General features: G+C 52.1%; 2 protein-coding genes and 1 long non-coding RNA gene across 3 annotated transcripts; 1 reads left to right on the top strand and 2 right to left on the bottom strand.

Moving 5' to 3' along the window:
- The first annotated feature begins 3,361 nt into the window (after positions 1-3,361).
- Positions 3,362-6,800, top strand: LOC141972097 (sperm acrosome membrane-associated protein 6-like). Its single transcript, XM_074929862.1, is given in 9 exon segments — positions 3,362-3,563; positions 4,059-4,133; positions 4,471-4,539; positions 4,800-4,823; positions 4,910-4,987; positions 5,220-5,323; positions 5,830-5,983; positions 6,295-6,449; positions 6,759-6,800. Coding segments are annotated over 9 exon segments (903 nt in total).
- Positions 6,801-8,207: 1,407 nt separating this feature from the next.
- Positions 8,208-13,586, bottom strand: LOC141972096 (E3 ubiquitin-protein ligase Topors-like). The gene is made up of 3 exons (XM_074929861.1): positions 13,270-13,586; positions 11,948-12,704; positions 8,208-8,305 (listed from the first exon to the last, which is right to left on the bottom strand). Exons 2-3 carry the CDS (start codon positions 12,633-12,635, stop codon positions 8,208-8,210), a joined length of 786 nt encoding a protein of 261 aa, XP_074785962.1. The 5' UTR covers positions 12,636-12,704; positions 13,270-13,586.
- Positions 13,587-17,238: 3,652 nt separating this feature from the next.
- Positions 17,239-20,424, bottom strand: LOC141972252 (uncharacterized). The gene is made up of 3 exons (XR_012635357.1): positions 20,346-20,424; positions 19,364-19,508; positions 17,239-17,826 (listed from the first exon to the last, which is right to left on the bottom strand). It is a non-coding gene; the product is annotated as an uncharacterized LOC141972252 (long non-coding RNA).
- Between the last annotated feature and the right edge of the window lie 5,080 nt (positions 20,425-25,504).

Here is a 25,504-nt window from a genome sequence, read left to right as displayed (position 1 = left end):
CTGAGTATGCAGCTTTTATATAGATGGCAAACCTCTGAGGGTAATTGTATTGCCTCGAATAATTCCTTGATCTGCTTTCTATGAGGCCCAGACTTCCCTGCTGATGTGAAGAAACCCCGTAATTTCCATAAAGTCCCAGGTGCATGGCAGATACCAAAAGCTTATTTAAAGTCCATATTTTGCAGCTTCTGTAAAAGCAATTATTTCTGCTCCCTGTGCACCTAAAGGTGCAGGCAAAGGTCCCACCAATAGTACCTGTGTTTCCGTAGTCACTGCGAAACCGGTACATCTCCGACCTTCTTCATAACAGGAGGAGCCATCCGTGAAGAGGTTCAAATCGGGGTTATCTAAAGGTTGATCCTTCAAATCGTCTCACGATCTGCTGGTTTCACTCAATAGTTGAACACAGTCATGATTATCTTTTTCTCCATCAGAAGGTAAAGGCATTAGGGTGGCAGGGTTCAATGTATTGCACCTTTCCAATTTCAACTCATTAGCCAGTAATAGAATTATCTGCTATCTGTGCAGCCTTTGAGGAGATAAAAGCTTTCTCCACGTACTGTTTTAATCATATTTCTACTTCTTTGCGTAGACAACACAAGCAGTGGTTGTCCTAGGACAATTGTCCCGGGTTTTTTTTCTATCATTTCAGCTGCTGTTGTTACTGCTCTAATGCAAAAAGGCGTTCCTTTAGCCACTGGGTCTAATGTAGAAGAAAAATAGGTAACAGGTCATTCATGTGGTCCTAAAGCTTGTACTAACACCCCTCTTGCAGTTCCTTTATTTTCATCACAATACAATTTAAAAGGTTTGGAGTAATCAGGAAGTCCTGGCTTTAATATGAATCCAAGATATTTCACTTGCTCTTTGCAAAACTGTATGTAATTTGGCCACAGATGCACAGTGTCCCTTTTTAACAAGTGGGATACACAGATATTCAGTATCTCTAATACAATCATCCTTAGTTTTACTTGCTAATAACAAATCATCAACATATTGTATGAAAACAGACTTATTTGAAAAAAACAAATCTTGTAAATAATTTTTTAAAAATTTGAGAAAATATTGTTGGAGACCTAGTAAATCCTTGTGGTAACCTAGTCCAAGTGCTTCCCTTGCCACGTGAAGGCAAAGATTGGCTTTCTTCCGCAACTGGAATGCTAAAGAAAGCTCCTGTAAGATCAAGCACTGTGAAATACTGTGCCCAGACTGGAAGCTGTGTTAAAGTCAGACTAGGATCTGGTACCACAGGATGTGAAGCAATTACATGTTCATTTACAGCTCGCAGATTTTGAACAAATCTATATTCAGGATCTTCATCTTTATCTACTCTATGTTCACTAACTCGTAAAATTGGAGTATTATAAGACTATGACATTTCTTCAAAGTTCTTTTTTCTGAAAAAAAAAAATGTACAATGTGTTTTTCTATACTGGGAATGGCCTCATTTATAATTGGATATTGTCAAATTGAAGGAGGAGTCCCTCCTTTTGTTTTTATCACAATTGGCTCAGCTGATGTTAATAATCCCACTTATTTCAAAGTTCTCTGGGAATTGCAGCCAATTCAAATCATATATCATTCAAATAATTTTGGTTTTGACCTCCCAATTCAATTATTTCTGAGCCTGCTAAAATTAACTGAATCTCTGTTGGAGCCAAGGAGATAAACGTACCAAATTCCTGCAAAAGGTCTCGTCAAAGGGGTAGATACTTTAGCTCTTCCCTTACTACTCCCTGTACTATCATTTGAAATGTGGGGAACTTCGAAATTCAGTACAAGCCCAAAAGGCAAGTAGGGGAATTGGGAGAGGTCACAAATTTACCCCAAACTAATTTCTTATCCAAAATGATACCATTTACCTTTGCAGAAATCTGACTGTGCTCATCTACCTCGATTCCAAGGGGTCCCATTGCTCTTTCAGCTCCCAGAGAAGATGTGTATCATTTTCTTCACTGTGAGTGAGGTCGAGGAGGTCTGGCAGGTGCAGATCCTCCTTGTGCAGACACAGGTCTCAGCAGGCACTCTCTCTGCATGTGTCCCCAATTCCCACAGCAGAAGCACTCTAAAGAATTAGCGTATTGAGAGATGGGAGGAATTCTGCCTCGCACACCCCTTCCCCTGATTCTACCTCAGAGAAATGCCCGACCTGTCCCCCTAGGGTTATAGGTTTGGGTAATTGCTACAGCCAATAACTCAATTTCTCTTCCTTTCTCTTTTTGCTCTCGCTTTTGCTCAAGTTTTAAGCTTTCTTCTTGCTGCTTTTGCTTTCATCTCTCCCGTCAAAAACAAAAGCAGCAATGCTCAAGATTTTAGTTAATGTTTTACCTTGCCAGCCTGGCATGAATTTCTGCAAAAACACTAATAGCTGGTGGCTCTTGGAAATTGTCACGGGTCATACCCCCATAATTAAAGTAGCCTTCAGTCGGCCCTAATAATCACTTGGGTGCTCGTCTGATATTTGTTTGCATTCCAAAACTTTTGTCCAATTAGTTATTCTCTTACCTTTTTGGAAAAATCTTTTTTCTCTACTTGACATAGTTCTCGTCATGCAGTTTTCATATCGTTCCAGTTAGGGGGTGTAATCAGTTCCCAATAACAACCGAGCACATTTTTCAGCATCAGCTTGTAAGCGAGGCGTATTTGCTTGCCAAGTTCCTAAAGCACCTTGCTTCCCAGGTTCCTGTCACGTCACTACTGTTACTGGAGAGACCGGCAGCACCTGCCCCAGGGCCCGCTCCAGGCCTTGGGCTGGAATCCAAACGCATTGGGCACACGCCAGTACTTCTAAGAGGGAATTCAGTTTCTTCAGCTTCAGGAGCTGAAGGAAGTAAACTCCCTTTAGTTTTTATTCAAGAGGTTTTCTTTTTTTGTTGACCTCTGTTACACCAAATACACCAATAATCAATATCTCGCTCTCAGAATCCTCCAAAATTATTCTTAGACATTTTTACTGATGGCGTTTAACTGTTCCTTTTGGAGGCCATACATCCATTGGTTCTCCTCTTCTATTTCTTGTCAGGAATGGCCATTCCTCTTGGCACAATATTATCAGTTTCCTTTTCTGTAGTGATAGTGCCAAAGGTATCTTTCCTTAATCTTCTAAAACCTCAGCAAGGGGCGTCCCCCTTTCAACACTGAGCACTGTCCCCCTTTTATCTCTCTCTTTGCAAATTTAAACACAAGAGTTTCCCAGCATAACTCTGTCTGGAATTACCCATGCCCAAGTCTCTTAGGTGAACTAGGCATCTGGGACCAGCCTAGGAACGCCATTGTCCCCCGGAACCCAGTGCCCGGGCTCCGCCTAGGAACCCTGCTGTTGCCTGGAAACCCAGGCATTTGGGTGCTGGGCTTTGAAGCCATGGCATGGTGGGTGGCCCTGCTGCTGGTGCTGGCCCCCTGGCTCCCTGGTGTGCACACCTGCCTGTTCTGCTTTGGGCCCGCCATTCAGCGGACACGGCTCTGCCAGGACATCACTGGGGCCCCTGTCAGCGACCCCCGACATCGACAGTGCCTTGAGGCCCTCGTCCAGGCTGCTGTGCCACTTGCCTCCGTCACCGTCGGTGCGTCATGGAACTCCAGGGACACCCAACCCAATGGGGACCCTGCCCAAGGAGCCCCATCCTGACTGGCACCTCTGTCCCACCAGGACCCTCCAGCCCAAGAGTATCCCACCCTGGACAGGACCCCCGAGAACCCTCTGGGCTTCCCCACTTCAGCCAAGGCCCTCCTACTCTTGCCAGCCAGGATTCCAGGCAGTTGGGGACCCCTTTCCTAAAGAGGGACCCACCCCAGACAAGCACCCTAGGGACTCCCAACCATGCCACGGTCTCCCCACTCCCAACCGGCACCCCAGGGATGCCTCTGAATCAGAACCTTGCCTGAGACTCTGAGAATCACCCAACCCTGGGCAGGCACATCCTGGGGACTTCCTGGGACCCTCTGGCCCTGCCTAGGACCTCAGGAATCCCCAGGGATACCTGACCCTTCCCAGTAGCCCTAAGCCCTGATCAGGACCCAAGGAACCCCTGCAAACCCCTAGTCCTTACTGGTCCCAGGGTCGAGGCAGCGTGAGGCACTTCGGGAGATCATCATGGATGCCCTGCATTTTCTGGAGCAGCAGAGGAACATGAGTGAGCAGGGGATGTGGGACATGCGAGGGGGTAGGGCCCGGACATGGGCCACGGCGGATGGGATGTGGAGGCCTTGAATGGGGAGGCTGGTGAAGTACAGGCTCTGTGGAGGTCTGCGGGCTGTAAGGGGATCTTTGGGGAATCTGAGGGTATATGGCCTTCGAGGTATAGAGCTGCTGGGGGTTTTTGAGGGGGTATTTGGGCATCTATGGGACTCCAGGATAGATATATGGGGTCGAGGGGAGTTGCACAGGGGATCTGTGGGCTCCAGGGAGGGTTTATGGGGACTGGGAGGAGCGCACATTGTCTCACCTGTCTCACACGTGGGACACCCCAGAGCCTTTTGAGGTGTCTCTGCAGGAAGCCGTCAACATAATCTGGGCAAAGCTGAGCCAGCTGGAGGAAGGTACGGGACCAGTGGGGACACCCACCCAGGACTCCCCACCCTGGGGAACCCCTGAGCCCTGGGACCCCCACTCAAGGGACTGTCACCGACATCCCCACCCTGCACATCTACACCCCATGGACCCTCACCCTGGGCACCCCCAGCCTGGAGAAACCCCCAGGGACCCCATCTGGGCTGGACAAGGGCTGAGCCCTGACAGCTCCTCACAGGGATGTGGATCCCCACTGATCCCCAGTCTACTGCTGCTTCCTCCCCACCAGCTCCAGCCTGCGTCCCCCCCTGTGGTGAGTGCCCATCCCGCTCTCTTGCCACCCCCTGTCCCCTAGCACATCTCCCTTCTCCCTGTGACTACCCACTCTCTCCCTCCCAGGTTACCAGCCAGCCGCCCGTGTCTTCCAGTGTGCTACCTGCCGCCTCGTGGACTGCCACTTTCCCCTGGACTGCCCAGGTACAGCGCCTGGGGGGGCCCAGGCATCCACAGCCCCATCCCAGGGCTGGGCGCCTCCCGGGCTCGGGGGCCACCCTCATTTGGCACACATGGGCACGCGGGCAGGGCCCACCCTGAGTGCCCAGCTGCGTGCCCACCCCCCCGGAGCACATGCGGTCACTCAGGAGCGCGGTCATTTCTCTGAGTGACTGAGCAGGTGGGAGGGAGCTCACGTGCCTCTCAATGCTCCCAGTGCAGGACGTGTGGGCCCGCGCGGGGGAAGCCATCACACTGCGCTGCGACGTGCCCTTCGACACCCCCTCCGACCTGCCCGTCACCTGGATGTTTGCCAAGGATGTGAGTTGCACAGGCGTGGGCAAGGGTGTACGTAGACATTCACGAGAGGACTGGGCGTGGGGAACAAGGCCTGCGTGCACAGGGCTGTGCGCTTGGTGCGGGGACTATCAGTAGATACGGGTATTGCTCATACACAGATACGTGTGCTGTCAGCAGCGTGTGTGTAAGCACGCACAGGATGCACGTGCCTGCCCGTGTGAAGGGCGCACTCAAGCAGGAGGCAGGTCACTTGTCTGTCTGCAGATTCGTGCGCGCTTGTGCGCGCTTGGGTGTGACGGAAGTGACTTTTCCATGTGCTCTGCTTGTGCAGCCCTGTGTGCACACACACAGGGCCCAAGGAGCACATGTGGGACACAAGGTGCACGCGTGTGCATGAGCGAAGGGTACAGGAAGAATGAAGGGGGCATGATGGGCATGTGCAGCACACGGGTGCCTTTGTGTGCACGTGTATGCTGTCTCGTGTACCTGGTGCACCAGGCCGCATTGATGTGCTCCCCCGTCCCCAGCTGCGCACACAGGATCTGGCAGTGTTTGATGAGCTGCAGGAGAGTGTGGAGGGACCTCTCAGTCTGACCCTGCAGGAGCCCATTCCAGGAACCGTTGCCTGTTGCCTGGGGGTCCTCTCTGAGCCCTTGGTCCGCAAGTACTTCTACCTCAACGGTGCGTCCAGACAGCTGCGTGCCCTGGGGGCGATGAGCAGTGGAGGGGGGGGCAGGACCCCAGGCACCTGCGTCCATGGGAGGGGGGTGCATGGGGGGTGAGCAGGTGCCAGGGCACCACAGGTGGAGTGGAGCCGCTGGTCCCCGATGCCTGGCTCCTCTGGGGACAGTGGGGCACGTGGGGTGGCGCAGGGGCCCCCGGACGCTTGGGCCCCTGGGGGCAGGGGGCTCTGTGGCCGGAGCAGGTGCTGCAGACACACCTGGTCCCTGGGGGGCAGTGCCCCATGACCCGAGGTGCCTTGGTCCCCACAGTATCAGGAGGAGGCGTGGAGGCAGAGCAGGGACTCCAGGCTCAGTTCGGAGCTGTGCTGCGCTGGCCCGAAGGCAGGACTCCCCTGCACCACATGGCATCACTGGGGCTGGGGCTGGCACTTGGCTTCATGGCGCTCGTGCTGCTGCTGCTGTGAGTCCTCCTGACCGGGTGAACCTTACCCTGCAAGCCCCGTGCTTCTGGGGCTCCCTGCATGGGAGTCCCAAACCCCCCCGGACCCTCACTCCCTCGGCGTTCCCTACAGATGCAAGGGGACCCAGGTGGCCAAGGCAGGGCACAGACTGCCACGACTCCTAAACTCACAAGGACCCCTCTTTTCCCCTGGGACTCCCCTTGTCCTCTGGCCCATTCCAGGACCCCTCCCTTGCGCCCAGGACAACTCCAGGCTGCCTTGCTTCCCCCAGATTGCCCCTGAGACCCTGACACTTTCACCCCTTTTCCCCAGAACCCCACTGTCCCTTTGGGGGCTGCACTCACAGTCAGTTGACCCAGTTGCCCCCAGGGTCCCGTACTTTCACGCTTAGACCCATCAGTTGCCCCTTGGGCCCCCCCTATGCCCCACCATTCCCACCACCCCAGATTTCTCCATTTCACCTCCTCTTTCTCCATTCCTCCTTCTGCCTCCCAGGGCCACCTGGCAATGCTGGAGCATCCTAGGCCTCAGGGACACACGGACATCCCACAGATCTGGGCAACAGGGTCCCCCAGGGGATTCCTGGTGCCTGGATTCACCGTAGAGGAGCTTGACATGTCGCTCCGTCCCCGAGGACCAAAAATCCTGTGCGGAGGACGGAGGAAGCAAGCAGCTGATTCAATGTGAATGATAGAGCAAGCCTCTATTATGTCACGGCCACTACAAATGCCAAGTTACTTTCTCCTCCGATTCTTTGCCTAAAAGCATTTTATCACATACGCTTCTACCACTGTATAACCCAGGTAACTTAAACGGGGATAAATTGCTGCTACAGATTTTTTAGATGTTATGTCTGTAACAAAACAGCCAAACAGTAGAGGAAGACTACTATAAGTTCCTTGAAGAAGAGAGTAGAAAAATCCCTTAAGACTCTGATCACAGTACCTCCAGCGCTGGCTCTATAGTGCCTTGAAATGTCCTGAGACTTATGTTAGAAAAAACGGCTATCAGAAAAATATGAAACAGGCTGCAGACACAGTACGCAGAGTATGCCCATATCCTGTTGGTGCCTTTGGTCCCAAGCAATTGGTAAAACGCTTCCGTCACCCGGGCTGACATTCCAGCTGTATTTAACTCTTTGGTGCTGTCGGTGCTGGGGGGGTTGAGAAGCCTGAGCTGTGATCTCTGGGCTGAAGACCCAGGCTGTGCTCCCCCAGCCTGCAGAGCCGATCCTGACTCAGGCAAGGACCCTCTCCTCTTGCAGTCATCTGGCCACAGGACAGAGCCACCCTGTGCTCATCTTGGAGGCTGCAGCTCACATTCCTTACCCAAGTAAGAACGTTTCCCCATCAGGAACACACTGCGCTTCTGTGATCCCTGCCTGTTTTGTCTGCTGCTAAACAAGCTGATGTGGACGGTGGAAATCACACTCCTTTCAGTCTCAAGTTTCCCACGGGCGGATGCCTGTGAGAAGCAAGCGGGAGGGGATGAAGCTCTTCCCATCCTGAATGCTGATGACAGGAGCATGCACAGCTGGCAAAGGAGGGTGACACAAAGATGCAAGCGCCGGGCATGGGGCTCTCCCTTCCTCTCGGACGTCTCGGGCTCGCCTCTTGTCTCTGCCCCAGGCCACAGCAAGCACTGCAAGGGCTCAGTACAACATGGAGCTGCTCTGATGCAGTCCCAGAGTGGAGGGCGGCTTGCAACATGGTCATTTGCTCCATGCAGCACAGTGATGCTGTCCTCCAGGACCCCGACTCCTTACTGCACGCTCTGGAGCTGGCTGGGGTAGGGGGGCCCGCAGCTGTACAGCAGCGGCTCAGGCAGCCTTGCTGGAGCTCCAGCACAGAAACCATCAGCTGCCGAGCACAACATCGGGTTCCTGAGACTGTCCAAAGGGACTGACCCAGGGGAATGAGCCCTTATGACCCACTGCAGGTTGGGGCTGACTGAGGGTCTCGCTGATGAGGTGGCCACAGTGGGCCCTCCCCAGAGACTGAGGCAGCTCTCAGGCCTAGCTGTCACTCTGGAGAGGAGGCTGGCAGTGCAATAATGCTGTGTGCTGGTAAAATAATTAAGTCTCCACAGCCACAAGACAGGAGAAAATATAAAAACTCGGTTGGAAATGACAGCTATACCACTCTGAACCATGCCTGCTCCCCTTCCCTAGAAACCTTCCCTTCCTTACGATACAGCAGCCTGGATTTTAACGAACAAATTGAGACCAACCACCTCCCTCCCTGCCCCGGACAATTCCCTTTTTAAAAACCACTAGATGAGGAATCATGCTTAGGGGCCAGGCTGGAGTGGGCCGAGAGGAGCACGAAGAACCAGAAAGCCAGCAGCCCGCTGCTCAGTCTGCTGACACTTTCTCCGATCTCTGACAAGCTTGCTACCTAAAGTCGCCTTAACTCTGTGCATTGACTTAAAAACCATCGGTCTTTCCCTGTAACTTGAGCTCAGGCTCAGCTCATCATGCTAGGGCCCTGAACTTCCAGCGTGGCCACTTACCAGCAGCAGCAGTTCTGTAGGAGTCCCAAGTTCCAGCATTTAAAAGGTGGCTGCAAAGCAGATGGAGACTCCCTCTCCACAAGGAGTCACATGGAAAAACGAGGGGCAATGGGTGCAAGTTACTCCAGGGGAGATTCCAGCTGGACATGTGAAGAATATGGTGGTGATTTGTCTTAAAAATAGAATTACTTTAGTATGAGGAGCATGGGCTCTACTGGTATTTTGCCATGTACATAAGTTAAAAGAGATTTATCTTGGGTTTATTGTTAAAATGGTTTGGAGGGGTTTTTTCCTCAGTAAACACAGACTCATATGGACTGTCATTGTGAATGTGGAAAAGTACTGGGGGAACCCCTGTCAGAAGACCCTAGCAACACCAGAAAGCCCGGGAAAGTCTGAGGGGCCCTGCTGCACATGTGAAGACTCAGAGAGGACCATAACGGGAGTGACCAGCACCACGTAGTGTCCGTCGGTGCGGAGCGGAAACCCCCCCCGCTCCCCGGCGTACCCAACCTTTTTATTGTGCTTGTTCTTATTTCAATAGATTTATAAAAGTTATTTTCTGGTTCTGCCTCTGCATTTATAAGACACAAGAGGAAAGTGTTTAACAATGTGAAAACCAGCCACTGGAATAATCTCCCCAGGGAAGTGGTGGATTCCCACACATTGGACACTTTTAAGATGAGCTGGACAGGGTGCTGGGCCATCTTGTCTAGACGGTGCTTTTGCCAAGAAACCTTGGACTAGATGATCCCTGAGGTCCCTGCCAACCTGGGATGGATTCTGTCGTTCTAAGAGACCAGCAAGAAGATCTGTACATCTCCAGAAGCCTTCAAATTCCACAGAAAACAGAAGATTGAAATAGTTCTACAAACAGATCAATAAAACTCCCCTTCCCCAACTAAAAAGACCTTGCAAATTTTACACTCTTCATCAGACCAATCACTCTCCCTAAGCTTGCACATGAACAAGGGTCACAACACTTAACAGCTCAACTGTCCGGCCCCTGACAGTGCTTCGGCTACCACAGTGCAGGAGCTGCTGTCTGCAAAAGCTGAAGCCGCCTGATTTACAGTTACAACAGAGCAGTATTCCTTGGCATCCTTGAAAGAGGGCACCTCTAACCTGATACACAAGATGAAAATCACATTTCTTTTTCTGGAGTGCATCCAAGTGATGTCAGCAAAACCACATACACCCTAAGTTCTTTAAAGTTATAGAGAAGAAAATTAATCCCAGTATTCTGCCAAATGCTATTCTAACTGGATTTTCTTTCCAACTCTTTTGTGGTATTTCCTTCAAAACATCTTCCTCAGAGCCTCCAACCTCTCAGGGTGCCCAGCAAGCAGCCTCTGGTCAGGTAAATAAAAAAACCACATTGTCAAATTAAGGAACTCGCAGTGAGGGTACTGAGTTACAAGCTCCTTCTTAGTACAGAACATCCTCTTGCCCTGCCTCTGTCCTTCCCCTCCACAGCAATTCTGACACTATTTTGAAGAAGGCAGACAGAAATTCCACAGTAGAAAACTTTTGGACATGAACAGGTGACAAGCGTCCTGCCCTGCTTTTTCAGTTCCTTTAAATACAGATTCACATGGACTCCAGACTCGAGTGAAAACCTTATACTCCCTTAGCCAACACTTAAGCACTACACAGAGCCAGAGTTAACTCTCTGTTTGTTTTAAATGTCATGAGCCCAAATAAAAGCAATGCTGACCACCCTCAAACAACGTCAGCCCAGCCATGGTGCCCTCATCTAAAACAATCCAGCTAAAGCCAATGAACACCCACAGCTGCAATCACAGTGTTCCGGCGAGCGAGCCACAGCCGGTGCTCTGCACACTCACGCAATGCCAGCCGCAAATTCTGGATCAAGCAGCAACTGAAATCAATTCAGGCACGTCCTGAGCAGCTCAGCCCCTGCCAGGCCATCCCAGCCACTACCCACACAACCTCCCCCTAACGAACCATCCTTTCTCAGCCAACCAACAGCCCTAAGAAGCATAAACATCCCAGCAAGTTCATTCACATCCCTCCAGTAGGAACTAGCACACAATGACAGGATAGAATTGAATGCTGCTAGCACAGACCAAACAGGAGGATCTACACATCCTGGCAAAGCAGGATGTGACCCGGGTTATTCATACTCTGCTGCTTTCAAAGCGGAGCAACAGCAACGTAAGAACTGCAGGCGAGGCAAGCTGGGAAGAGGACGGAGAGGCGGCGCTTCAGGGAAATAGGCCTCCAGCCGAGGCAGAGAGCGCCCGCCTGCCTTGGGTCTGCCCGCGAGTAGGCAACCAGGGCCCAGAACCATTTCTTACCAGAATTATGGCTGGCTTGTGCAACAACAGCTCCATTCCAAGTATCCGACCACTATTTCTAATGTTTGAAAAATGCTAAAGACCTGTTTATGGAGGACTAGGAAGATGTCCATCTCTCTGTAGAAAGAACTGAGTCTGTACACTCATGGGATGTCTGGAGATGGCAACAGATCAACCAGTCTCATCTCTGGAAGAGCCTCTGAGAAATACACTCTCTGACGGATAAATCAGGGCTTCGGGACAAGCTGTGGTAGACAGCGTGGAAGTTGCAGCAGACTCACGAGGGGGAAGGTGAGCCCAGCACCAGGGGGAGGAGGAGAAAGCATCACGTGGGGCGACGACAGCAATGCCAGCCGCACTGCGTGTAAGGAGAGGCTAAGACTTCTGATGCGGTTTTCATCGTTTTATTTTCCTTCTTTCATGATGAGGCTACTAACAAGCGCCTCAAAGTCCCCTTTGGGGCTGGCGTGCACCCCAGCTGCTGGCCCGGCCCTGGTTTCGCCGTCTTCTGGCCACCCTAGCGTTGCCGGCGGCGTGGCCGCTTCTGGGCGGAAGAGTCCTGGGAGCAGCCGGCCTTCCTCTTGCCGCGGCGCCGGGGCCCCCCGCGTGAGCAGTCCCTGCCCTGGCCAGCACTGGAGGGACCTGCCACCGCCTGCCCCAGCTCCTCACGGGACTGCTCCTGCGCTCTGGGGTCGGGGGCAGGAGTGTCCCCCGGGGCGGTGGCGGGTCCAGGGGTGGCCGCGGGGCTGTGCTCCTGCTCCTCGGCAGCCTGGGAGTCCCGGGGCTCCAGCTGCTGCATGAAGCGCTCCCTGCACCTCTCCGCGACCATGTCGACCAGCCGGTGCACAAACTCCACGGCCCGGTGCTGCAGTAAGGGCTGCAGATCCCGCTCCAAGGCCTCCCTGTCCAGCCCGTCGAGGCACAGATGGGCGATGATGGTGGCCTGTGCCATATCCACCATCCACCAGTACTGCCCGTACACCTCCAGGAGCTGCTGCCTCAGCCAGGGCATCAGGGGCTGCAGGATCTCTGTGCTTTGCTGGAAAAGTCCCGCCCAGACACGGGGCTCAAAGCCACCCACGGGCACTGGCTCTGCAGCCCGCTGGTTGTACTGCTGGCCGGCAACTGATGGACAGGAGGGGGGCTGCTGTAAGGTCATCTCCAGAAAATCTTCCTCTGACCGCACAGAGGAGATGACGGACTGGACAGTCTGCCTGCAAAGGGGGCACGACGCTTTCCTCTTGGCCCACCGCACAATGCAGCCCCGGCAGAACTGGTGGAGACAGGGGAACGCATAAGCGGTGCCATCTTGGGTCTCGCCGCAGATGGGGCAACTCCACTCGCTGTCTTCAGCCATGTTGGCTCGTTGTGGCAGGCTGGGGAGAGCTGAGGACGAGGAGCTGCTCCCCCTCGCTGGCGTCACACGCTGCACAATGGAGAAAGGCCCCGGTCACTCCCTGTCCCGGCGAGGGGAGGAAGAAATGCCCAGGCCCCTGGCGAAGGACACCCTCCGGCTCCACGAGCCCCTTCACCCACCCCGGGGGGACGCTCCCCCGCACAGCTCACCTCTGCTGCCGCGAGCGCTCCCGACAATGCCCGGCTGCCTGACCCAGGCAGGGCCGGGGAAACACAGGGGATGGCTCCGGGACGGGCACCGAGAGCTGCCGATGGCAGCCCCCAAAGCACCCCCCAGCACCCGGAGCAGCCTCGCTTGACCCTCCACACCTCGCAGACACGCTCGGCAGGAGTCCAGGCACGAGCCACACTGGGCCGGGCTCTGCCGGTGCCCGAATACAAGCAGGGAGGGACGTGAGGTCACAGACCCTCGCTCGCTGATGTCACAGACCACTGCTCTCCATGGCGCCTGTCTCCATGGCGCTTGCCCGTGTCGGGGCGTGGCTGGCCCTGGCACTCATGCAGATGGAAAATGCAATCGTTCCCCTATTCGAATACATGGACGTAGAAACGAGCCACTCTTCTATGGCTTGTACCTGTTGCACTGCCAGCACAAGAGGTCTAGAGAAGACCTAGCTGAAGCACGGCAGATGAGAAGAAGCCGTCAGCAATCCACGTTAGGAAGCTCGAAAGCAGAGGCACAGTTTGCACAGAAAATGCCCCGGTTATGGCCGAAACACAGTTCTCACTTCCAGAGAACCGTGGAGAGTTGCTCATTACAGGGAACTGAGGCCCAGAAAGGGTTTCTCTGCATCCCCTTCCCTAGCCATCACATACAGCTTAAGTTAACTTGAAATGGCAGTACAATGGAAAATGCTGTTTGCCTGGAATTCCTCCATTTGATAAGCTGAGAGACACGTTGGAGGGAACACTTGGGATGGCCAAGGCCGGAATAGTAAAATCTCCTGGAAAACCTGTGAGAAAAACATAAAGTCTGATGAGTCGGGGCTTCAGGGGAAGCTGTGATGGACAATGTGGAAGTTTCAGAGCTGTTTATAAGAGGGCTTAGCACAAGTATAGAAGAATATTTTTTTAAAAAAATGGTGGATTTGAAAGGGATTATTGGATTTGCAAAGTTGTGCCAAGCCTTGAGAAGCAGTTAAAGCCTGGCTTTAACACCCTGCTTTCTGCCTTTCCAGACTCGGGCCCGTGGATCACACCACCCACCTCCAGCTCGCAGAGGGAGAGATCCCGGTGCTCCTCTTGTGGTAACACTGGCTATGGAACCAGTGCTGACACCTGTGACAGCCGAAACCTTGCCACCGTACCACATTCAATAAACAGATTAAAGTCTGTGTTTTACCAGGCAGCAACGTTTCGGCTTACCATTTCCCCCGCACCTAGAATTAACCCCCCCCAGACTTTGCGCTGCTCTCCTGCATTTTCTGCGCTGGTCACGATTTGCTCCTGTCCCAGAGCAGGCAGAAGCCCCCAGCAGAGACACAGTCCCGGTGCTGTGAGCTAACGGCATGCCAGCCGGGGCAGGGACGTCTGCATAACAGATTTCCCCCAACGGCCCGTGCCTCCGCGCCCTTCCTCCCCGCTGCTGCCCTCTGACCCACGCTGGCTGCTGCCGCGTCTCCCACACGTGGCACTTGCCTCACCTCAGCCACCTACGGCCGCTTCGGCTTTCCCGCGTGGGCCGAAACGCAGCGCGCAGAGTAGTGAGGTGAAGGAGAGCACAAGTGTGTGAGTCTGGAGCCGTGTGCCACAGCAGCCCTGAACTGATATGCCAGCAGATGTCACAGCCTCCCCTCGAACGTTCTTGGTCATTCCCAGGATTTTCCTCCAATTCCCTGTCCTTCAGCTTCCAATTTCTTTGCTCTGAGCAAAGCACTTTGTGCAGCATAGCCAGAGCTCCTGCCTAGGTTTCCCTTTATTCGACCTACATCACTGCAGGAGATCAGCACTGACTCCCGAGCTCTCCTTCCCTTCGCGAAGACCCACGGCGAGAACATCGCTGTCTGAACAGGGAAAGTGCTCCAAAACGACACATCCTTTGCAACGCTGTGAAAGACTCGGGGGGTTCACTCAGAGCATTTGCGAGCGCCAAAGGACACTGCAGAGTAGAACATTTCCTTCTAGGTAAGAAGGAAATAATAGAAGCATCTGCTCAAAGGACAGACATAAGTGCTAATGAGCAGAAGAGAGCAGCTGTTATCAGTAAGACACAAGGAGAAGGTTGTGTGCAGAGAAGCAAAAGATTACTGCGTTTGTTGGCAGCAAAAGAACATTAAACCAGGTCAAGAAAGCCTGTGATCCTGCACGGGTGCCCTCCAGTATATTGAGCTGACTTTGTATGAGAAGCTCAGGAGCCAAGACTTCTGCCCCAGTGGTCAAAATATGACATTCCTGCAGGTTTCATGGAAATAGACAGTCATCTAAAGGAGAAAAAACATGCATTCCAGCCTGCTGTAGCACAGCCCCAGAAAATTCACAGGAACAAGGGACATTATGAAGGGTCTAGCCACAGAAAAAGTTTCACTTAGATCTTTAACGCTATGAAACAGGGGAAAACATAAAACACAAACATATAAGGAGCCAGGTTTAGTGCTGCCAAACCATATACCAGAACAAGTTACAAACTGAAATGCCTTATAACCTTATTTTTCATCTTAAAACAATAAAAAAATGATACACGTTTGTATCTTCTTGCTGATACCCTGTTATTCTGATGACAAAAACAATGACCTTCTTTCAAAGGGAGCTAGACAATTTGGGGGGGAGGAGTATCAGAGGGGAAACCACATTAATTTCATTAGTTTGTGCATACTGGTAGGAATTCCTTCTCAAATTGGGCACTTAACACTCCGAGTCACCCTTTAAAGCTTGGCAAGAAATTCTCTCCAGCCCGCAGGTTTCCTAATTTCATCCTAGGTCACGCTGCTTCATTTGGATGCACCCCCTCCAGAAAGACAGACAACTCCAAATGTGTCGGTTTCACCTCAATTCACTTTGCTCCCTGTCAGTCAGATTTCACATAAATCACAGGGAATACATAATTAAAACGAAACTTAAGGTCAGTTCCAAGTTTGGAAAAAACAAAGCTGTATGAAGTTAAAAGCAATGCTAATACAGTTTAACAACTGCAGTTCGGGGGGTGCAGCAGCAGCTACATTTCTGAACCTACCTTCTCCCCTGAACAAAAGCCCAGGCTCAAGGCCCAGGTATTTCACCCTCCCCAGGACTCCTGCTGCGGGCAACCCCCACCCAGGTCCTCTCTCCTCCTTCTCCTTTTTCCTTCAGGTCTTGAAGTGCTAAGGCTTGGACAACTGGCCCAAGCCAGAGCTGACCTATAGAGGAATCCTGTATATTTTATAACTGAAAGCCATTGTCCTAGTAGGTATTGTACTAAGTTATAACAGCGCACTTATGCTGATGTAAGAAGTGCTAAAGCATTGAAGTACTGAAGCCTGAACAACAGGCCCCAGGCCGAAGCTGCTAACCTGGTATGTAATCATTAACCAAGTACATAAACTCGCCAGTGAAAGATGCAGCCTAGACACAGTATAACCAGGAGTGAGGAGAGAACGTATCCAGCTTCCCTTGTTTAGCCTTGCTCAAGGCTGAGAACCCAAGTATCTAACCCTGGTTAGAAACTCCCTTGGTTTCCCCCCCTGAGCCCTGGCCAGGCTTTGGGTGGAATCCAACAGGAGAAAGAATCCAGAAATTTCCCGCTCAGCACAGAGGTGCCAGCTGTTCTGGCCTGTCCATCTCTGGTATATAAGGCCGGGCCCGTTTGCGGCGACTTTGGCAGCCTCACCTCCGGGTGGAGGCACCGCGTAGGATTTCCCCCTTGCCGGGACAGGCTCCGCAAATCCTCGCTGTGACCGGGGCTGCCCAGCCTCTGCGGATCTGGGTGATGATGATATATGCAGGTGGTGATGTCTTTTTCTTAATCTCCATTCTCTCTCTCGTGTAGGAATGATTTAATGCGTTACCCTGGTTTTTGCTGTTTGCTGCTTTAAGTGCACTGTTCTGCTTTTTCTGTATTCTGCATGTTTTCTGTATTACACTGTTATCGCTAGTAAAATACACCTGCTCTTTTCACTCTGGTGTCTGAGTTTAATTGGTATCCTTAATCAGCAGAACAGGTCTGACTTGGCTTCCAGCTTCTTGCTCTGTGCAAATGTTGCTCACTCATCCACTTCTTACAGCAGCAATATTTCAGTAAAAATGTAATTGCACCTTTACAGACTTGGGTTTATTCCATCAGACTTTCCCCCGGCTCTGCTGCTGCCTGCTGCAGCCTTTCAGGCAATCTGGACTTTTAATCCCCTACCCAAACCCCACCAGAGATACCAACACCACTTTCAGTACTACACAAGATACCAGACACGCTCAGAGTCAGTTAAACTTGGAGCTTTAGGCAGGCCCTAACTTGGCAAAGAAACCAAAGACAACATTCTTGGATACAACTATTCACAAAGGTGAAAGAATTGCTGGAACAGCCCCCTCCCACAGGTCCTCTCTTCACCTGACTAACGTTAATTTAGAGCCTTGCTTCTAGGAAGCTGTGCTTAAACCTAGCAGGTTAATAGGCACCTATTAGCCCTCCAATAGGTCTGACAGGTTAAAAACTGACAGCAACACCACAGCTGACATACACCACTGCCCAGACTCACCTCTCCGACAGCGACTGCGGCTCCAGCAGCGTTCAGTGAAAACGCCATTTATCACAGTAGTGGACGGTTGCTCCTTCCCAGAATCTAAAGTCCTTGACCGTGGACAAGTCACATCATTCACTGTTCTTCTCAGTGCGCACAGCGCCTCGAGTAACGTCCATCAGGTTACAGAGGCCCATCTCCTGCAGCTGAACCATCTCAAAAATGACCAGCGTGGGCTTAAAAACCAGGTGAGTTCCTCGAACCACAGTGAGGTTGGGGAAAGCCCCTTTAAACTCTCCAGGCCATACACGTGAAAAAGAAGCAAGCACTCTGTGATCACAGTCACTTTAGGGAAGCTGAGCGCACGGAAATCTTCAGGCTTGGTTTTAAACATCAGCAACATTTGCCAGTGGCCCCCAGTCACAGAGCAGTTCTCAAGCATGTTCAGCCGGGTCACACTGTTGCCAACGTCCATGCTTCTGCAGACTGGAAGGCAAAGAACAGTGTTACCTTTTATTTAATCAAAGGTAACTGGTTTACTTTTCTAAATACACAGTTTTGCCCAACCCCACCATAATATTAAAGCCAGTGGATTAGAGGAAGTCATTTAGACTGGTTGCAGGGAGGGGAAAATAGGGCTGGGAAATGGCAGTGCTGCGGCAGAGAGCAGGGAAACCTCGACATACGCACGTGCAGGAGTACAGCCCACACTCTTGCCCAGACTTTGGTGACAGGAGTAAATTACTACACTAGTAATTTTTGCCCTAAGCTTTCTTTTCAGATTAGGTGTTCTTCGGGCTTTTTTTTTTTTTTTTTTAATTATTTCGTCAACGTTGCAAATCTCCCTGCCTTGACTAGCTGGACAGTTTATTTAGTAGAACCAGAACCCCAAAGACCTGGAAAAGTGATCAATTACATGAAGCATAAATTAGAAGCTAAACAGAGTAATAGGAACCCAGGCACCAGCAAAAGGAAAAGACGGAAAGCAGAAAGTTTCTTTCAACGCTAAGCACAGGTCAGAAATCAAGAAATCAGGGCGCCGTGCCTGTAGAGCACAACAGAAGCCCCGGTGATAACCCTTTTCAAACCAAACTGCATCGAAATACACAGCTGGACCTTGATGTTCAAGGGAGAAGCCTGTGCAAAGGCAAACCTGCTTGGCAATACAACGCTGCAAAACAACCGCTCCCTTGTCCTGTTCAGGGGGATGCTTTTTTCATTATTTTTTTTTTAAGACTGCATCCACTTTAGGGATTCTCTCTTTTGCCTGCAGCTCAGACAGCCCACCCCTGCCCCTCTCCCCCCTAAGAATTAAAAGCACACGATCTTTGCTCTTTTTGTCACTGTAGGTAAAGCTCACCGACTATAAAACTACCATGCCACAGCTTCAAGAAATCACCCAGCAATAATCAGGCCTTACAAAATTGATGCAGAGACAGATATTTCATAGTTACAATTGTCTGACTCATGGTCTTATACAGACCACTGCTGTGCGGCTAAAAAATAAATACTAGGCAAACAACTTAAGGATTATTCAAAAATTTGCTCCACTGCAATAAAACAAAAAAATCTGGCAACACTAATACAGGATTTGAAGCAACGTTATTGCCCAATGGGATTTTATGGCACTGTATCCAAATTGTTTCATAAATTGCTTTCTGGAAGAAAAAGCTAACGCACACAGTGCCTCAAAGATCAACTTTTTGAAAGTGGGAGAGGAAATCCCATGACCAACTACCAGCAACCTCTTTGCCCCATGAAAAACTGCAGCCAAACTGCAAGTAAGCAGAAAGCTGTCTGGCTGCACATCCCAAGTGTGGGCTAAAAGAACTGGGAGAGCAACAGATTCAGTTGAAGTACACAAAATACTTAATTTTAAATAATTAAGAGAGGTGTTTCCAAGGAAGCAAGTGTGTGACAGGGCAGGCCAGGGGTTTCTTCATGAAAGGAGAAACAACAGAAGGGCAAATAAAACTCAAACAATGAAATTCAACGTACAAGACACCAGTGCAGCTAAAGCTACCTGATAAATGCAAAATCCAGCAGCTTGCTTCTAATTCACTGCTTGTACACAGGCCAAACACGGCAAGCTAAGGTGGCACGCACGGCCCACGGCCATATCGCAGGATAACGGACTACCTCGAGGAACCTGAATGTGCACAGCTCACCTGCAGGAAAGGTCAAAACATACAGCTCAACTCTACAGACTAAGAATTACTTGCGAGAGTAAAAGCTCTAGGCTTTTACTGTGGCTTAAGGCCACAAAATGCACCTCTACACCAAGCATAATTACTTGAGTCTCTCATCATTTTGACTAGAATTAGGTGAGTCACTAGAACTGGCCACAACCTGCCCCCCAGACAACCCCTTAATCCACAGAGCTGCCCCTGCTCCAAGTGCAGCTAAAAAGGGGCAAGTGAAGCTTGGGAGTAAACAGCAAAGCATCCTCACGTGTTAAACAATCCTATCAGTCTACCAGAGCTGGAAGCACACATCCACAACCCATCAGCTCTTTGCATTTTAGAAATATTCCCGTATTTTTCACCAGCTCTCCCACAGAATGCATTATTTGTCATCAGTGCTGCCAGCACAGACCAAACAGGAGGATCTACACATCCTGGCAAAGCAGGATGTGACCCGGGTTATTCATACTCTGCTGCTTTCAAAGCGGAGCAACAGCAACGTAAGAAACTGGCCCCTTGTCTGCTGGGCTTAAGGGGCTCCAGTACTGGGGGCTCCTGCACTGGCGGCTCCTGCACAAGGCCTCTCCACGGAAGGCAGTGGCAGATGCCAACCTTAGCCTGGAAGGGAAACTGAGGAGAAACTGAAAGCAAATTAGGGTTGGGTTTTTCTCCTGAAATACACAACTGAATAAAAGGCTCATCCACATATACAAATATTAGAAGGATTTATACAGATTTTTCCACAGGTAGAGAAAAGTACACTTAAGATTTTTCATTTTCCACTTCCGTTTAGTTTTTAAGTGATGAATGCCACCACGGTACCTGAGCTCCTTTTTTTAACCACCTCAAGGATCAAGGAGATGAGTAAGGAGTGAAGAGTATCTGAAAGAAAAAACGCTTTTTTTGTTGGAGGGTTTTCAGGCTTTTGAGCGCTGAACAGCAGTTGGTATCTATTGGTCATGGCAGAAGCTGCTTAAGTCGCCCCACAAATTTACTGTTACTAAGACAACACGAAGCGGTTTCAAGCACAGCAATAAGCGGTTTTCCACAACTTCTCTTGACAGTATTTCTTCTGCAGGGGCAGGGGACTTAATCAACAATTCCCGACGAAGGCTACGCAGGTTTGATCCCAGAAGCAGGGGAGCAAAGCGGAGCAGTCAGTTATAATCCAGACAACCAGGTCTCACAAAAGCTCAGAAATCAGCTCTCAGGAAAAGCAAAACCTCAACCTGATTCTCCAGTAGAAGGCCCAAAGCTATTGTGAGGCAAACTACTGGCAAAATCTCTACTCAACATAAATTCCCAAACTCCGGCAGAAACAGGCTCCATGTGCAGCAGCACAGCATTACGCTGCCAGAGAGGAGACACGCCTCCATCCCTAGTTACCAAGCGATTCCAAGGAACTCAAAAAACCCCCAGACATCGTTACAGACATGCTTCATCAGATCCCCAAGGAAAAAAGTTGCAAGGCTTGCTTTGTAAAAAACAAACAAACAAACAAGTCCCAAGATGCCAAAGCCTCTTGACCAAACTAGTTGTTAGGTAACAACCTTAAAGTACGGAGTGAAGAAACTACATCTGATGTCAGAGGTGGGTTTTCAAGACTGACTCTAACCAGGGGAAGAGCTGGAACTTAAGCCTTCTTTATAGTAAACCATGTGCATACCAAAGCTTAACGATTCCCTGCTTCAGAGCTCTGGCCTTTAACAACCCGGAAAGCCCAGAATAATGCAGCACTGCACAGACAGATCACAAACCATTTAAGCTATTAGGCAGTCCTGCATTTTTAGAGTGTTTGCTGCCTACTCGAATAAGCAAATTAGTCCAGAAAGATTACACTGGGGTCAGGTCAAAAGCTTTGCCATTCTGTGTAAGGCTCACTTTTCAAAGGGGTATTAGGAAACTGGAGAAAGGGCTTTTGGGTGTTTCTTGGGGTAACTGCTGAGAGAGGAAAACATCCTGTCAAGTGATGGGTTAGGAGAAGCTCTGAGACAGCTGGAGCAATAGTTTAATAAACAGGAACAAACCTAATTGTGAAATATTAATTTTTAAACTCCACTTTTCCACCTCTGCCGTTTAGATCTGAGCAGCGACACAAACTGAGATACGGACTCAGAGGTGTCTCTAAAGCTCCAGCCCCTGCGATAACACCTCAGCTGCCTCTTCTCTCTCACTGCTCCAGGCAGCGCTGCCGAGCTGCGGGCAAACCTCTCCCGGGGGTCGCTGTCTTTAGTGCCAAAGGCACCTGTAACCTCCCAGCCCGGCCTAGGCAGCCCGGTGTGCTGCACCGTCACGCTCTCCTCCTTAGTTCAAAACACGCACAGGGAACACGACGCACGCTGCCATGCCTCCCAGACTCTGCTTTGACATCCTGTGCATTGCTGCAGTCGCTCCATCCATGAATGCCCCAGCATTTTTTCCCACCACGTAGCAGTACAGCAAAGATTAGGGAGCGAAGATCGTAAACGCACCTGCAACCCAAAAAGCCAAATCGGATTTAAATAAATAAACAAGTAAGAAGCTTCACTGGAGCAGAAATAATGACGTTCCCAGAGTAGGAACTGTGGGACCGGAGTTGTACAGGGATTTATTATTAGTGCCGTATGTCGACTCCCTTTTCCACGTCTCTGCTGGTGAGGGGCAGGTTTGGACACGCTGCGCCAGCTGGAACTTACCCGCCCAAGTTAAAACCTACCACTGGTCTCTCTCAAGGCTTCTCCCGTAAAAACACAGATGAGGAAGGAAGCGGGCTCTTCTGGAAATACGTGACTTGTCCGATTGCTGGGAAAAAGGGGCTGTCTTCAGGGTACATCCTGCTTTCTTCTCTGAACAGCAGACACAGCTCAAAACCAGCCGGCACTGCGCTGTCTGCACTCCAACCCGCTATTGCCTCCTGCGGAGGGAAAGCTGACAGGGGGTGGGGGGCTGTCTCTGGGACAGGGGACTGACGTATCCAGTCACCTCTCTTTACAGCAATACTCTCCTTTTCATAAAAAACATTTGTAAACGTCATCCGACAGGAAAACCTCTAACTAGAATAGCTTCCCAGGCGAGTCTGTTCGGCGTGACCCATCAAAACAGCTTGTCAGGCTTCAACTCGTGTCGGCCTGCACTTAACAGGCTCGCGACCTCCAGGACAACACCCTGACACCCTGTCTCGGGTTTTACCAGAGCCCGGTCACACACCGGTCCCCACCTCCGAGCTTCACCCCCCTTTAACAGCCGCGGATTTGAACGGCGCCCTCCAAGTGTTCCCGCGCTTCAAGACAAAAGCGCCCAGCCCCAGGCCCGGCTCAACCCTGCTGGAACTAGAGCCGGGGCCGAAAGCGGCCCAGGAGAGCGGGGTCGGGCGCCGCGGCTCGGCCCCTTCCCAGGGCAGGGCCGGGGGGGGCCGTGCCCTTCCCCGCCCCTGATCCCCGGGCGGCCCGGCCGGACCCGCCCGGCCCCGCGCCCGCTCGAGCGAGAGGCCCGGCGGGTCAGGAGGCGCCGGAGGGTCCATCCTCCGGCGAACCGGGGGCAGCTGCAGCCCGCGCCGGTACCGCCCCAGCTCCCACCGCGGCCGCCGCCGAGCCCTTCCCCGCCGGCCCGCTCGGCCCCGCCCGGGGCCCAACGCGCCGGCCCCGGGGCCGAAGGAGCCCCGAGCCGCTCCCCGCGGGAGGGCCGCGGGCCCCGCTCCCGGCGCCGCCGGCCCCGCGGTGCGGCCTGGCGCGGCGGCCGCCCCCCCCCGGCTCCAAAGGCTCAAAGCGCGGCGGGGCCGCCCCGCGCCGCCCGCCCCGGCCGCTCCCGCCGCGGGGCCGCCGCCGCCCGGGCCCCGCCGCCCGCCTCGGCCGCGGCCCCGGCCCCGACTCACCGGCCCCGCGGCTCCGGCCGCCCCGGGCCGCCAGCGACACGGACACGGGCAGCGCCGCCGCCGCTCTCGGGCCCCGGCCCGCGCCGCTGGAGCCGCCGCGGGGCCGGGCCCGGCCTCGGCCTCGCATCGTCGGTGACGGCCCCGGAGAACGGCCCCGCGGCGGCCCCTTCATAGCGCCCGGCCCCGCGGTGGCGGCCCCGGCCCGGCCCCTCTTTGTCAGCCCCGGCAGTGCCAGCGCCTGCGCGTCCAACCCAGCCGCCCGGGGCAGCCCCGGCCCGGGGCCGTTCCACAGCCGCTGGCGGAGGGGCTGCACGTTCCCCCCGGCACAGTGATCGCAGCGCGCCCGCCGCTGGGACATCATCAAAGTCCCTTCCCGGCCCCAGCAGCGGGAGCAGAACGGCTCATCCCGGCCTAATCTGCAAGAGTAATAGCCCCTGTGCTGCAGGAGTAAGAACTCGGTGTACAAAACGCACCCTCGGCGGGTGGGAAATCTGACTGCACCACATCATCGCCCCAGGTGCTGGAAAAGGCCTTGCTCCTCACAGCCTATTGCATGAAGGCAGGACTAGCAAGATCTGAAGGGACACACGTTTCTCCCACCTTGTGCTGCACATTGTACCTGCTTGCCACGGTCCCCAGTCTCATCCGTCAGCTCGCATTGAGGTGAGGAGCGGTCACCTTCATTTTACAGGTAACTCAGGAAGACAGAGCCACCTTCTCAAACACCTCTGATTACTAGATTGACAGGTACTGGGGTCTAAAAAGAAAAGACCTTGAGACCTACGCATTTCTGTAAATTGTTTAGGCTCTTAGAAATCTGCCTACAGCTGACTGTGACAGGTCATACAGACCGTTTTGAGTAAAGCATGGCACTGAAACTTGGCGTTCTGCATACCAGGCTTGTGCTTGCACCGCTTCACGGATCTTCACATCTTTAAGAAAAGATCCTCTGAACTATTTTCTCTAACTAAAGATCATGAGCTCCTGGTTCAATATACAGTTATCACTTAAAATATTCTGCAAGAGTTAAGGACTAAAACAGCACCATCGAAGCCTGACACAGAAGTATTGCTGATCAGGAGCTCATGACCCGTGCTTAGTATCTCCATTGTAGCAAGGAGATGCACATGATGAATGGAAGCAGGTCTGTGGTGAGGAGGGCTTGGGCTCACCAGGGGCATTCTTGCAAAGAAAGAATAATGCTCCAAATTCAGAGCCTGCAGCTTTGAGAGGACTCTGAAGCCCAGCCAGCTGGAAAACCAGCAGCAGTGGTCTGAGCCATACCAGTTCCCGCCACACAAACAGGCAAGCAGCAGTCATGCAGCCACATGTCCAGAGAGATCACCTAGACACAAACACCAAACCATCAGCACTGAGCCCAGAGGTGTGCTCCTGGGTAGGGCAAGTCTGGATGCTCACAATTCAGCTGCTGACTACATGCCTAGGCTGGCAGGCTAGCTCAGCCCTCCTGAGCTGAGCTCAAATTCCTCAAGTGGGACTGCTCAAAGCGCTTGATGCAGGACTAATGCTGCATCCACTGAAAGCAGCTGCTTTGGAAACAGCCAGGCCACATCTGGCAGTCCAGTGCCTGGAGATTCGGCACTTTTGGCTACTGTTTATTTCAGAGTTTGCACACAATTACTCTCAATGTGCTCCTCCGAGTCGCTGGGGCAGGCTTTGCTTTTCCTCGCAGCCTTTGCTCACAAATTCATACCACAAGCAGTGTTTAGTGCACACACACTTGAAATTACTGGTCTTGTTAAAGCAGAAAGTGCGGAGAGGGCCCATCCCCGCACAAGTGGTTCCCTTCATCTCGCTGTCCAACCCCAGCCCCTGCTTACGCTTTTAGATGTTGGAAGGAAGACAACTAAAAAGACAGGGAAACACAACGGTGGTGCCTACTGCACCCCGGGCAGGTTTCCTTCCAGACCTTGCTGTGGGTGCGTATGCTGGGTCGCAAACCGTCTGCGTCACTGACAATGTAAAAGTGTCATCAGCATTCAAATTAGAAGATTAACAGTGTCTAAATTAATGACGCACTTGTGTTAGAAGACTAACGGCATTGAGATTAACAACAGCTAAAAGTGAAAGTATTTTTACTCATTAGGGAAGAAACAGATTAGAAAGGAAT

This window comes from Athene noctua, chromosome 31 (assembly GCF_965140245.1).
Source record: "Athene noctua chromosome 31, bAthNoc1.hap1.1, whole genome shotgun sequence".
Classification (NCBI taxonomy): domain Eukaryota; kingdom Metazoa; phylum Chordata; class Aves; order Strigiformes; family Strigidae; genus Athene; species Athene noctua.
This window is presented reverse-complemented; position numbering and strand designations above follow the sequence as displayed.